This window comes from Perognathus longimembris, chromosome 4 (assembly GCF_023159225.1).
Source record: "Perognathus longimembris pacificus isolate PPM17 chromosome 4, ASM2315922v1, whole genome shotgun sequence".
In the NCBI taxonomy this organism is placed as follows: Eukaryota; Metazoa; Chordata; class Mammalia; order Rodentia; family Heteromyidae; genus Perognathus; species Perognathus longimembris.
The window spans coordinates 29193033-29206291 of NC_063164.1; the positions used below are offsets into that span (position 1 = coordinate 29193033).

A 13259-nucleotide genomic window follows, 5' to 3' on the forward strand; every position below is an offset into this window, starting at 1 on the left:
AAACTGTAAGTGGGGCTGTGGCTCAAAGTGGTAGAGAGCTAGCATTGAGAAAAAAAGCTCAGGGACAGCACCCAGGCCCAAAGTTCAAGCCCTAGGACTAGCAAAAACAAAAACAAAAACAAACACCCAAAAACCAGAAAAACAAAAAGCAAGTAGTAGAGTGCTTGCCTGGAGAAAAAGCACAGGGACAGTGCATAGGCCCTGAGTTCAAGCCCTACGATAGACCGAAAAAAAAAAAAAAAAAAGATACAACATGGGAACAATGAGGACTCAGGGAAGAATAGCTAACAGCATAATAAAGACAAATGAACATGACATATGAATGTCAACCAGAACTAGGCACTAAGGTGGCAAGGCCAATTCCAATTTAAAAATCTACTAGAAGACATCTGTTTGTTTAGTCAAATATATGATGGCTACTTGCTACATGCAGAATGCATTGCTGCTGTTATCCACCTACCACTCCCTTATGTTACAAGCAAAATCTGGCATAGCTTGAGGTACTTGGGCCTCTACTTTACATATCCAGTCCTGCTTTCTGCTGGTTTTACATACACATACACACACACACTTTACAACTGAGTCTTACAAACTTCATTCTGCCTAGGCTGGCCGTGAAGAGTAACTAAAATTACAAGTGTGAGCCACCATTGGCATCTACTTTTCTTTTTCTGAGTTGAGAGTCCTGTGACGTAGCTCAAGGTGGCCTCAAACTCATGATGCTTTTGTCTCAGATTCTGGAGTGCTTGGGATTACAGATGTGTACCCCCATGCCTAGCAATTTTTTTTAGAATTACAAAAACAGTGGTAGAATGAATACCTACCTAGTGAGCACAAGACCAAATGCAAACACAAATTCCACCAAAAAAGAATTATAAAAGCGGACTTGCATGTTTTTTACTACTTTATTAAGGAACAACCACAGAGATAAGCAGGCTTCAGTGAGGATATATTATTCTTATGAGAGTTATGAAGTCATAAGATACCCCCATGTATTATCTTTAGTGGTCATTGTTGTTGTTATTGTGAGATTCAAACAAATATTCAGCCCCAGCTGCTATCACGAATGCAGCAAATCCCAACTTGAAACCTTTAAATATCACACCAAGAAAGGAATAGGTGTTTGCAAAGCCACCCATGTATCTCCAAGCTTCATTGCTAGAAATAAAGGGAAAAAAAGATAATTATACATAATTCATGTGCATTCACTGAGTAAAACAAATTTAATTTTCATCTATATAAAACACTTAAATGTGACATTTGATAAGATAATCTAAGTAGATCACAATAGTAATCTTCATGTGGCAAAAGATAATTAAGAGTATTTTGACAAAGTTTCATATACAATTTTTTTGTTTTTGTGGCATGGAGTTTGAATTCAGGGCCATGTACTTCTAGGTAGACACTCTATCACTCCAGTCATACCTCCAATACTCATGAATAATTTAAAATTTTTAAAAAGTTGATTTCACACTTTGTTGTTATTTTATCTATGATTTTATAGAATTCTCAAAAGGATCAGCTTACTTTGATTTCACAGCCCAGCCAAGTGGCTAATCCAAACACCATTGAAATGGAAAGGTAAACTGAAGAGAACTAGACATTAATTTTTGCTCTGCTGAACATAATCATATAGGCTGGGAAAGATGCATAACTTCTCAGGATTTGCTTCCTCTTCTAGTGATTACTATCTACTTTATAGTGCCATAAAGATCAAATGTATAATATATATTTTGGCAGTTGAGGGTGTTAACAGTTAACATTAAAATATTACTATTGGGGCTGGGAATGTGGCTTAGTGGTAGAGTGCTTGCCTAGCATGCATGAAGCATTGGGTTCCATTCCTCGGCACTTTTTTTTTGGCCAGTCCTGGGCCTTGGACTCAGGGCCTGAGCACTGTCCCTGGCTACTTCCCGCTCAAGGCTAGCACTCTGCCACTTGAGCCACAGCGCTGCTTCTGGCCGTTTTCTGCATATGTGGTGCTGGGGAATCGAACCTAGGGCCTCGTGTATCCGAGGCAGGCACTCTTGCCACTAGGCTATATCCCCAGCCCCCACCTCCTTAGCACTTCTTGAGCCATGATAGCATTGAGCAAAAAGAAGCCAGGGACAATGCTCAGGCCCTGAGCCCAAGTCCCAGGACTGGCCAAAAAAAAATTGAAATCATTATTCAAGAAGATCACAGCTTTTCCTTGTCATAGAAGCTTGAACTTCAGAAGACTAATTTCCTGTTGTGGCAAACATTCTCTTGAGTAACCTGCTTAGAAGTTATGTTTGAGTAAAGAGAAGTCAGAGACCTACAGAAAAAAAATGTTCTCTTTCACAGGTAATGGTAAGTCAGTGAAAAAAATTGTTGTAAAATACAAAAAACATTTAACACTAAAAATATGCTCTACTAGAAAATATGAGAGCTAATCAAATCAATAATTTATCTAACAGACCCCTATAAAGGCGCTATAAGAAAACTACACAATATCCCTTATGAACACAGATGGAAATACTCATAACAAAATTTGAGAAAAACGGGGGGCTGGGAATATGGCCTAGTGGCAAGAGTGCTTGCCTCATATACATGAAGTCCCGGGTTGGGTTCCCCAGCACCACATGTATAGAAAATGGCCAGAAGTGGCGCTGTGGCTCAAGTGGCAGAGTGCTGGCCTTGACCAAAGAGAAGCCAGGGACAGTGCTCAGGCCCTGAGTCCAAGGCCCAGGACTGGCAAAAAAAAAAAAAAAAAAAAATTCTTTTTTGAGAAAAACGGAATCCAGCAATACACACACACCCTCTCCCTCTGCATTTCGTGTAATATTTGAAAGTCAATAAAAGTAATTCACTATACTAACAGAAAAAGAAAAAAAAGTCAGCATTTCAGTACAGAAAAGGAGCTGACAAAATTCAACAATCATGATTAATAATAACATGAGTAGGGTATAAAAGTGCAGTCCCTCCAGTTCCAGGATACTCAGGAGGCTGAGCTAGGAGAAGTGTTTGGGACCAGGAATGTGAGGTCAGCCTAGACAACCCTGCAGGACTCTGTTCCTTTAAACAAGTGCAATAACAAAAACAAACAAACAAAAAAACCTTTGTAGAACAGAACAGATATTCCTCATTTTGATAAAGAGTATCTAAGAAAATCCTATAACAGGCCAGGTATTGGTGGCTCATGCCTGTAATCCTAGCTACTCAGGAGGCTGAGATCTGAGGATAGCAGTTCAAAGCCAGTGCAATCAGCAAAGTCTGTGAGATTCTTAGCTGCAATTAACCACCAAAAAGCTGGAAGTGGAGCTTCAGGAAACTCTATGTCCCATGTGAGGGTGCAAGCCTGTTCTCCTAGCACTCATAAGTTCATATCCATAAAGAAGGCCATAAAGAAGGATTCTATTTTAAAAACAAAAACATAAGAGCTTCTAGAAGAAAGCACAGGTGAAACATATTAGGGTACAATAGGCACAAGCCACAAAAGATATCCATAAGCTAAATGAAAGAGGTCAGAATTAAAAACTATATACTTATGATTCCAATTGCCTAAAACTTGAAAGCTTAAGAGCGCGAAGAAGATTCCAGTGATAACACAATATTCTATATTATGATTTTGGTGGTGGCACCATAAGTGTGTATTTGTAAGAACTAGAAAAATTATTATATGAGTTACCTTTAAATTGGGTGATTTTTAGGGAATACAAAGACAATGTCAATACAACAGACTCTAAAACATTAATGTAAAAATCCACTTTTCATAATTTTGTTGTTGTTGTTGCCAGTCCTGGGGCTTGAATTCTGGGCCTGGGCGCTGTACCTGAGTTCCTGTTGTTCAAGGCCAGCACTCTACCACTTGAGCCACAGCTCCACGGTCTGGCTTTTCTGTCATTGTTTGGAGCTAAGCGTCTTACAGACTTTGTTGCCCAGGCTTGCTTTGAATTGGGATTTTCAGATCTCAGCTGTCCTGCCTTTTCATGATTCTTTAAGGAAAATATGCTGAAAAGGAACATAAATATTGGTTCTCCAAGCTCAATTCTATCTAAACTACTTAATTCATCTTACCGGGCCCATGGATCCCTTAGTCCTTGTTGAGCCAGCTTCTTCTGCATAGCTTCTAGTGGTGTCCCTTCTATTTTCCACTGTCTATGATCTGGAAGTTCAATTTTACTATGTCCATGTCCATGTCCAAGTCCATGTTCATGTCCAGAGCCCATTTCTATAGCAAAAGAGTAATGTAAGGGAGAAACACAGGTTGTTGACATCCAAAAGGAAAATTTAAGGTTTGCATTTTACATGAAATATTTATTTTTTTAAAAGACATACTTAAAAATAGTTAAAATATTTTCTGAAAATGCTAATTACATAACTGGCATATGTCCAGAATTAGGCAATATACATATACAAAACATAACAAAGATAACTATTACACAGACACAATCATAAACGCATGCTAAAATTACAACACTCACAACTTGGAAGACTTAATCTGCTACTTCACTGTTACTTTGGTGAAGTGAATAATATTAAAGTAAACCAGGTATGGAGGTACATGCTCATTGTTCCCAAGATGATCACTTGAGCCCGAAGGTTCCAGATTAGCCTGGGCAACATAGACCTTGTCTCAAAAAATACACACATACATAAATAATATGAAAAGTTACGGCATTATGATTCTAAAATGAAGCTGAGGCCCAATGGCTCACTCCTGTAATCCTAGCTACTCAGGGCTGAGATCTGAAGTTTGTGGTTTGAAGCAAGCCTGGGCAGAAAAATCTGAGACTCTCATCTCCAATAAGCTATTCAGAATAAGCCAGAAGTGGCACCGAAGCTCAGGTGGTACATACAGCCTTGGGTAAAAGAAGCTCAGGGAGAGAAGAAGCTCAGGGAGAGCGTCCAAGCCCAGAGTTCAGGCCCCACGACTGGCACAGGCATGCAAACACAAACACAAACAAACACACACACACACACACACACACACACACACATAGATTCTAGAATGACTTTTGAGATTTACTACATAATTGCCAAACTAAGGCTGTTACTATCTATATATTGAGTATAGCAACGAGGTGCTGGTGGCTCATGCCTGTAATCCTAATTACTCAGGAGGCTGAGATCTGAAGATCAAAGCCAGATCAGGGAAGGGAGGTCCATGAGACTCTTATCTACAATTAATAAACAGAAAACTGGAAGTGGTGCTGTGGCTCAAAGTGGTAGAGCTCTAGCCTTGAGCTAAAGAGCTCAGGGACAGAGCCCAGGGCCCGATTCAAACTCCATAATTGACAAATAAAAAATGATGGTAATGGCTTGTGTTCTTCATAGTATGTTTTCAAAACAATACATTTGTTTCCTTTTGGGGGTTTGAACTTGATAGGTAAACATTTTACCACTTGAGCCATACATTCAACTCTCAAAAAAAAACTTCATTAAAAATGTTTATACAATTATAAGAGAAGTCATTATTTTGTCAAATGTTATTCTAGAATATTAACTCTAGTTGACTGCCCTATAAAATGATGAGTCAAAATTTTCATAATATACTTTTTGAAAGTAAAAAATAGAAACTTTAGGATAAAACACTGTTATCACTGAATCTACACTATTATTTAAAATTTTATGTAATTTGGAATGTAAATCTTTGAAAGAAAACCTGAAAGTATACATATTCCTATTTCTCCTATACAAATTTCTTTTTAATAAAAGCATTGTTTTCTCTTCTACCTAATTACCATATTTCAGAAAGGATCCTTCTATAGGAATTTCTTAAGTATAAGGAGCAAAAAATTGGGGGAAATGGCACATGCTGATAGTCCCAGCTACTTTAGAAGCTGAAGGAGGAAGACTGCTTGACCCCACAAGTTCAAGACCAGCCTGGGCACAACAGCAAAACCAGTGTTAAAAACAAAACATACAAAAATTATTTTTATTTCAGAATTGCCATAAATCAGTAATAATCTGATCACTTGAAGGAAATTTGGAATTCTGTTTTATTCCATGAATAACTGTAAGTTCCCAAGAAATAACTTTTTCTCTTTGAGCTTCAATGTGTAGTTAAGTCTTCTTCATATGAGGTTAAAATCTATGTGGTGAAACTGTGAGAATTGGGGAAAACACATTGTGCTGTAGCTTCCATTTTCATACCCAGGTGTCAAAAATGTGACTGGGCACAATCACTCTGAAAAAATGTGTGACCTAGAAAAGTTGTACATTCAAGTAACTTATGGCCAGAATTCATAAGTTTATATACACTAAATCTGCAAAGTCTCATTCATTTAACAGCCACTAATATACAGGTAAAATGTGGTATATAAGAGGGGAAATGGGAATTTAAAATTCATCTTCAAAGTGGATTCTTAAATCAGTTACTAGAAAATATTAAAGTGTGATCGAAACTATTTGGGTATACAAATCTACTTTTCTTTTGTTTAAGATAGTCTTAGCTCAGGCTGGTTCAAATTCAAAATCCTCCTGCCTTAGCCTCCCAAGTCTTGTAGTTGTAAGAATGCAGTCCCATGCCCAGCTTTGAAATATAAGCAAAACCAATTGTTTATACTTACAAAACCAGCATATGAACAGATATCTTATAAGTGTAAGGTACATCAATTGTGAAAAACATATGGAAACATAAAATTATTTTAATAACAATACTGATGGCATTAAAATATTAGAGCTCTTAAGGTAGTGTTTTCAACAAATTTTAAGTTATTGTCTTTTTGAGGAGCCTTTTTAGTTCCTAAGCATACTCCCTCACCCTACTGAAACTTTATATCACTAATATTACAATATTGTACTGTATGTGCGTTCATGTCCTGTGGTTCTTTGGAAGGACAGAAAACACTCTAGCAATTCCCTCCCAGTTTCCTTGACCGATTTCATTCTTGAAAGATCTTCTTTATTGTGAATGTACATTCTAAATGCTTTATTATCTGAGTGGTGGTTAGGTGTTTGCCTATTTGTGTTTCTTCAAAATATCCTTTACATGTTATGTATCCTTGACAATAAAACATTAGGAAAAATGAGTTATATTGTGCTAAGACATAACAGATAGTAGTTCTACTTTCAGAACTGCTTAAGAACAGCAAGAAAAAATAGTTCAAAAAATAAAAAGCACGTAATTATGAAAAAAAATGTGTTGTGAACTTAGTAGTTTTGTGGAGATCAACATCCGCTCAGAGGTACACTTTCCACGAGAAGGCAGTAAGAAGATAATGCTACATCTACATGTTGTGATAACCAGCGGGGGAGGGGGGGAGCACACAGTCACACTGACGTCACAGCCACGCGGGCCAGGCTGCTAGAGAGGGCGGGGCATTATGGATGGAGATATATATATATATATACCTCATAAAAGTTGAGACTACTGTAAAAAAGATGGGAGGTAAACAAATGAACTGTAATGATATATTTAGTGCCTAGTCCCTGACCTTAGATGTATGCAATGGATAGATTCTGTAGCCCGTTCTTTTTCCTTTAATATGGCAACATAAGCATTTATACCAGGAAATTCTTACATTAAGCTATTCAAGCAGCGAGGCATATATTGCAGTAATTGCTTTTTATGCACTTAAGGTTTGAGGGCTGTTCTTTCGCCTCTATTCGATTCAAATGCAAACCAAAGATCACAGGATGAGGAGGGGATTGCTGTGGCAGAGACGGAAGCACCAGAATTTAGCAACCACTGTAACTGAGCATCCTTCCCCAACCTTCCCTTCCAATCCCAGTAGCAGAGCTACTTCCTCGACTGCCTTCCTTCCCTGAGCGGCCCCCCTCACATCCTCCTTTTCCTTTTCGTCTCTCTTTTCCTCATCTTCCACACAACAGATTCCACTTTTTAATCCTACCCCAGAAATCTCCCGCCAATTCGCTAATTTACCTGACAGCAATCTGACCTCTCAGGACACACACTATTCAACCTTCCAGCCGGAGCGAACCGGAAACGGAAGTTGCCATCTGGAGCTCTCCACCTCAAGAAAAGCCGAGGAGACGTTTAACGTTCCGGATGTGGGTCACCGGTTTCTGGGCCAGATTGCATAACATTAAGGAGTCTGAAAACATATATATAGAGATGTTTTTAAACCCCATATGTGCGTTCTAAAACTGTAGAGGGGAGAGGGATGGCGAAGAGATGGTTCATTCTACGAAGACGGAACCTTTAGGCAGTGCACAGGGGGGGCGGGCCAAAGGGCGCGCCGCAGCCACCAGAGGAGGCTGTTATTGAGAGCGCGGTCTCAGCCAATGAGAGAGCGTGTTGTTGCGCTGCAGTTGGCCAGAGGCTGCGAGAGGCGGTGGCGGTGGGAGCCGGAGGCAGCCAGCCGGGTGACAGGTACGCGGCGGCGCTGTGTCTGGGGGCCGCGCTGGGCTGAGAGAGGGCTTTCTCCTCACCTCATCTCAAGCTGTGAGAACAGTAGAGGGGAGCTGGCGGGGGGTGGCCGGGGACGGCGGGCGCGGGAGCCCTGACTGGTTCCGGAACCTCGTCCACCCGGCGACAGCCTGGAAGGGTCGTGAGTGGAAAGCGGCAGCCGGAGCGGGGGGCGGGGGGGGCGGGGGTCTGAGGCTTGCGGGGGCGACTGGGGACCGGCGTCGAGTGTGGGGGCTGCGGCGGCGCCGGCCGTGGAGGGAGGCGACCGGCGGGAGCCAGACGCTGGTTAGTGAGGGTTAGAGGGATTCCTTGCACGAAAAGGACGCGGCGTTGCAGACACCTGAGCGAAATCCTCGGAATTGCTTCTCAGGTTCATTTCCCGGGGCCGGAGGCAAGGACGGAGTGCGGGGTCGAATTTTAAAAAATGTATTTATTTTTCCTGGTGGCTAGATCCTGGAAACTGTTTGTAGCGAGCTGTACATTATGTAATCCTTGGCACGACGAGGTTGACCCCCTTGAAAGATGTCTCGCAGCCTGTTCCTGGTCGGAACACTTTTTCGTTCGTCTGGATGCACTTTCTACCCTGGCAGGCTTTTTTGTAGGCGAAGGGTTGGTAGCGGGAGGGATGGAGTAGTCACGAAGAGCTTATCCCAAATATGGACTTGGTTTTGAGAGATAACGCTGTTGGTTTTAGATGACTGCGGTCAGATTCGTGTTTCGTAGTTCATGAATTTATTTGTTTTGAGGATTAAAACTGATATCACACACATTAAAAAAAATTTTTAACCTTCAGAAAGAGAGCCATAAAAGCCTGTAGTAGGAGGTAAGGACACGTTGGAAGATTAAGATAGTTGACCTCCTCCCCACTCCGCCGCTCCATCCCCCTCTTCAGATATTGTATTAGGGACTGTGAAAATAAGGTAGAGGTCTGGATAATGGAGAAGGGGAGGGGTATCAACTTTGAAATAGTTTGCTCTGTAAGTCTGAGAAGGCGGGTATTTCTTAGGTTTTAAAAAGTGTGTGCTTTGAATCTCCTGAACTTAAGTGAAAACATGAAAAAAAAAACCCAACCCTTATAATTTATTGTTTGTACAATGAAATGGAGAATTAGCACAGCAATTCCAGTTTGCACGTCTGAAAAGACTAGAAAACGATTTTAAAGTAAGCATTGTAAATTGCTAAAATATACTGTTTATAGCTTAGAAGAAAAGAATAAATTTAGGACTGGCATGTGTAATGTTTTTACTGAATTTGTTTTAATACTGCCTGAAAACTTCCAAGGGTGATTTTCCCCCTATTATTATTGGCGCATATAAAGCCATATCAAAATTTTATTTTTTTCTTCTCAAAATATTATTTGGGGAGACAACTAGGATGTGTTCTGAAGTGTTCAGAATACTGAGATGTTTATCAATATTTTAATGAAATATTTAAAATGGTGCTTGGTGTTCAGTCTTTGATTTATCTATTAACAGAATAATGCTGTCTCACTCAAAGAAAACTTACCTTTCTGTTTTAGGTGAAGTTCTATAGTGGTTTTTTTTTTGGTACTGGGGATTGAACCCAGGACATTGCACTTGCTAGGCAAGCGCTTTGCCACTGAGCTACATCCCAGCCCTCTATAGTGTTTTGACACATCTTTGCCTTTTTGCAGTGTGGTGAGGGGCTGAGGTGTGTGTGTGTGTGTGTGTGTGTGTGTGTGTATATATATATATGTGTGTGTGTGTTATGTAATCACCCTACTTGAGCTGTCTTAGAGAAAGAATGGGTGGTTTCCAGTGGCCAGTAGGTGTCATTGTAGAATGCCATAAATTGAGCTTGGAGTGGGAAATTACCAAGTTGTTTAAGAAATATTAGTTCAAATTAGCATATAACCGTAATTAAACGATTGTTTATAAATTCTAGGAATCCTCTCATGGAGCTGTATATAAGAAATTGAAACAGTGGCAGTAAAAGGTATAATTATTTGCTTTATAATTGGATCTTGAAAGTTTATTTTTTAATCTAACTATATATTGCATTGCAATGTGGACTTAAGTTGATTTAGCTGTTTTAATCATACAATTTTGGCTCTTCTCTTCCCTCAGTAATAGGGATTGAACTCCAGTGCTTATAAGGCAGTTGTTCCTACTTGACCTATGCCTCCAGTCTTTTTGTTTTATTTTGTTTTGTGAAGTAGAGTCTGACCTCTTATTAACTTTTGATCTTCCTGTCTCTGCCTCCTGAGTAGCTGGGATTGCAGCCATTTTCTACCACTCCTGGCTCAGTTTTGGTATCATATAGTAATTTCTTAAGTTGTAGAATCATTAAGATCTTTAGCTAGATTGAGCTTTACTAGAGAAAAATGAAGTGCTTCATAATGAAAAATAAAGTAATAAGCTATAGACAAATCTTGAAACAGGTTATCAATTACATGATATAGTACTTTTTTTTAAAGGCCAGAACAGAATTTTTATGGTTCATCCGGTGGCTTCTGAAGTTTTCCCTCCTATTTGTTTAATTTTACATTTTATCTGGTTAATAGGCTATGCTTTTTTTCCCACAGGATAGTAAGCTGAACATTTGTCACTGTCTAAAATGTAGGAAGTAGAGAAGTAGAGCTGTATCTTAAGTGGTAGAGCACTACCTTTGAGTGAAAACATTGAGAGCATGAGGCCTTGAGTTCAAGCCCCAATATAATTTAGTGGATTTTAGGGGTAATTGGCATAAAATAATCTCTGAATGCTAGGCTGAGGACATGGCTCAAGGACATCTGGCTAGCAAGTACAAGGCCCTGAGTTCAATCCCCTCTATTGCAAATCACAACACACACACAGACACACACACATCTAAAGATGCTTTACAGCTTCTCTTAATGCCTCCATAGCCTTCTACTGAACTTTTGTCACTTTTTTAGCTCTTTTTCTTATATGCTTGCTATTGATACAGTGTTTAGTGTGTGTTCCCTAATTTGAAAATTCTTCATGAAAGCAGAGACAAAATAGATTACTTCAAAATAATTGAGTTGTTTATTTTAAAGGTGCTCATACATCTTTTATGTTACCTACACATTCTTTTATAATCTCAGTGATAATATGAAGGAGGCAGATGTATTTGGAAAAAGAATTACTTGGTCATTTGGTTCACTTCTGATTTTCACTTTAGAATGATTGACTTAATTCAAAGCTATGGCACTTATGACATGAACCAGTAACAGCAGTTTTAGCTTGCGAGAAAGGGCTGCCAAATGTACCAATATTTTATATCTCAACAAAGTGTCACTGTTTAATGTCATAGCTAAGACACCTTTTCTAGCCAAGAACTGAAGTTTCCAGAAATAAAAATTGTGCTGAAAGTTTTGGTTTGGATTAAGTTTTAGTTGGTCCTTAACTGCTTTCTGTTAAAGTAAGCTACTTCTCCTTTACAATTTGATCTTAGCTAATTCATTTGCAGAGATAATCACTTATAACCTGTTCTCGGGGTTTTGGAAAGCTTTCTTGTTCTAGAATTAAAATTGAAAATAAGAATTTGAAAGTGTTCCTAAGTAAAGATCTTTTTTAAAATAGTGGATAAATACATCCACTAGTATTTACATAAACAATTTATCCACTAATATTTATATAAGCATTAATTCAATAATATTATTAAAACCTGAATTGCAAATGTGTTGGCCTTGACATAGGTTGAGAAATTCATGGTTTGCTGGGTGCCCGTGTTTCATGCCTGTAATCCATAGCCACTCAGAAGGCTAGATCTCAGCCTAGGCAGTCCCTGAGACTCTTTTCTTCAATAAACTACTCAGAATAAATGGGAAGTGGTGCTATGGCACAAATGGTAGAGCACTAGCTAGCCTTAAGCACAAAGAGGCTCAGGGACAGCACCCAGGCCTTGAGTTCAATCCCCAGTACCAGCAAAAAAAACCAAACAAACAAAATTCATCCTCATGAATTTTAGGTTTTCTTCATGGTGATTTGGCTATTATAGAATCAATTATGAGAAAAAAATTAATGAGAAGACTTTGGAGAAAAGAAATGAAAACCACGTAATGTATTAGACTGATTATTTATAGAATTATGAAACAGCTGCTGTAGTAGTCAGAAAATGTGGTAAATGCCAATAACTTACTGAAATTGTGAAGTATGGGTTATAACTGGTCATTTTGGACACCAAAAATATTTAGATCAGATTTACCCAATCTTCTGAAACATCCTTTTTGTGTGTGTGGGGAGAACATTCAAAACCTTTTTGTTTAAACCCAGGCATTTTTGAAATAATACCTTTTCATTATGTGCAATAGAATGCCAGTACTGGGCTGGGAACGTGTCTTAGCAGTACAGTGCTTGCCTAGCATGTGTGAAGCCCTAGGTTCGATTCCTCAGCACCACATGCACAGAAAAACCCAGAAATGGCGCTGTGGCTCAAGTGGTAGAGTGCTAGCCTTGAGCAAAAAGAAGCCAGGGACAGGGCTCAGGCCTTGAGTTCAAGCCCCAAGACTGGCAAAAAAAAAAAAAAAGCCAGTATTTTATGCCTGTGAAAACTACAACTCAGTTATCTAAGCTTTCTCTATGCCTCCCTCCTGTTTTCCTGTATTATTAACTATACTTCAATGAATCAACTAATTAATTAATTAATGTTTTTTATTATCATTAGGCAGTTGTACAAAGGAGTTGTCATTTAACCAAGTAGTTGATGACTACAGTGCATCTTGATTAGTGAGTGTCACATCTTTCAACATTTCTCAGAGATCAACTATTTTAGATTCCACATATGAATAAGTTCACTCAGTATTTGTCTTTTTGTGCTTCATTCATGTCACTTAACATAATGCCCTCCAGGCGCATCCATTTTATTACAAATAACAGAATTTAATTTTTATCAGTAAAACTCAATATTCTATTGTGTACATTTACCACATTTTGTTTATTCATTCATCAGTATTTAGATT

General features: G+C 39.0%; 2 protein-coding genes across 7 annotated transcripts in view; one reads left to right on the top strand and one right to left on the bottom strand.

Moving 5' to 3' along the window:
• Positions 1-891: 891 nt before the first annotated feature.
• On the bottom strand, positions 892-8047 carry Ndufb3 (NADH:ubiquinone oxidoreductase subunit B3). The gene is made up of 3 exons (XM_048344985.1): positions 7850-8047; positions 4039-4192; positions 892-1158 (listed from the first exon to the last, which is right to left on the bottom strand). Exons 2-3 carry the CDS (start codon positions 4188-4190, stop codon positions 1002-1004), a joined length of 309 nt encoding a protein of 102 aa, XP_048200942.1. The 5' UTR covers positions 4191-4192; positions 7850-8047; the 3' UTR covers positions 892-1001.
• A 146-nt stretch (positions 8048-8193) lies between these two features.
• Positions 8194-13259, top strand: part of Fam126b (family with sequence similarity 126 member B) — a 50565-nt gene continuing 45499 nt past the window's right edge. For 3 of the 6 annotated variants that reach the window (XM_048344982.1, XM_048344983.1, XM_048344979.1), the window contains exons 1-2: positions 8760-9158; positions 10241-10291. The gene's annotated coding sequence lies outside the window, so the exon portion shown is untranslated. Of the gene's footprint in view, positions 8300-8759; positions 9159-10240; positions 10292-13259 lie in introns of those variants that run through there. The other 3 variants (XM_048344980.1, XM_048344978.1, XM_048344981.1) reach the window with 3 other exon arrangements.

Excerpts from the sequence above, each read along its gene's own strand:
- Ndufb3 (XM_048344985.1), bottom strand. The coding sequence starts at position 4,190 with ATGGGCTCTGGACATGAACATGGACTTGGACATGGACATGGACATAGT. Across the intron at positions 1,159-4,038 it reads CTAAGGGATCCATGGGCCCG|CAATGAAGCTTGGAGATACA; the intron begins GTAAGATGAATT and ends CTTTATTTCTAG.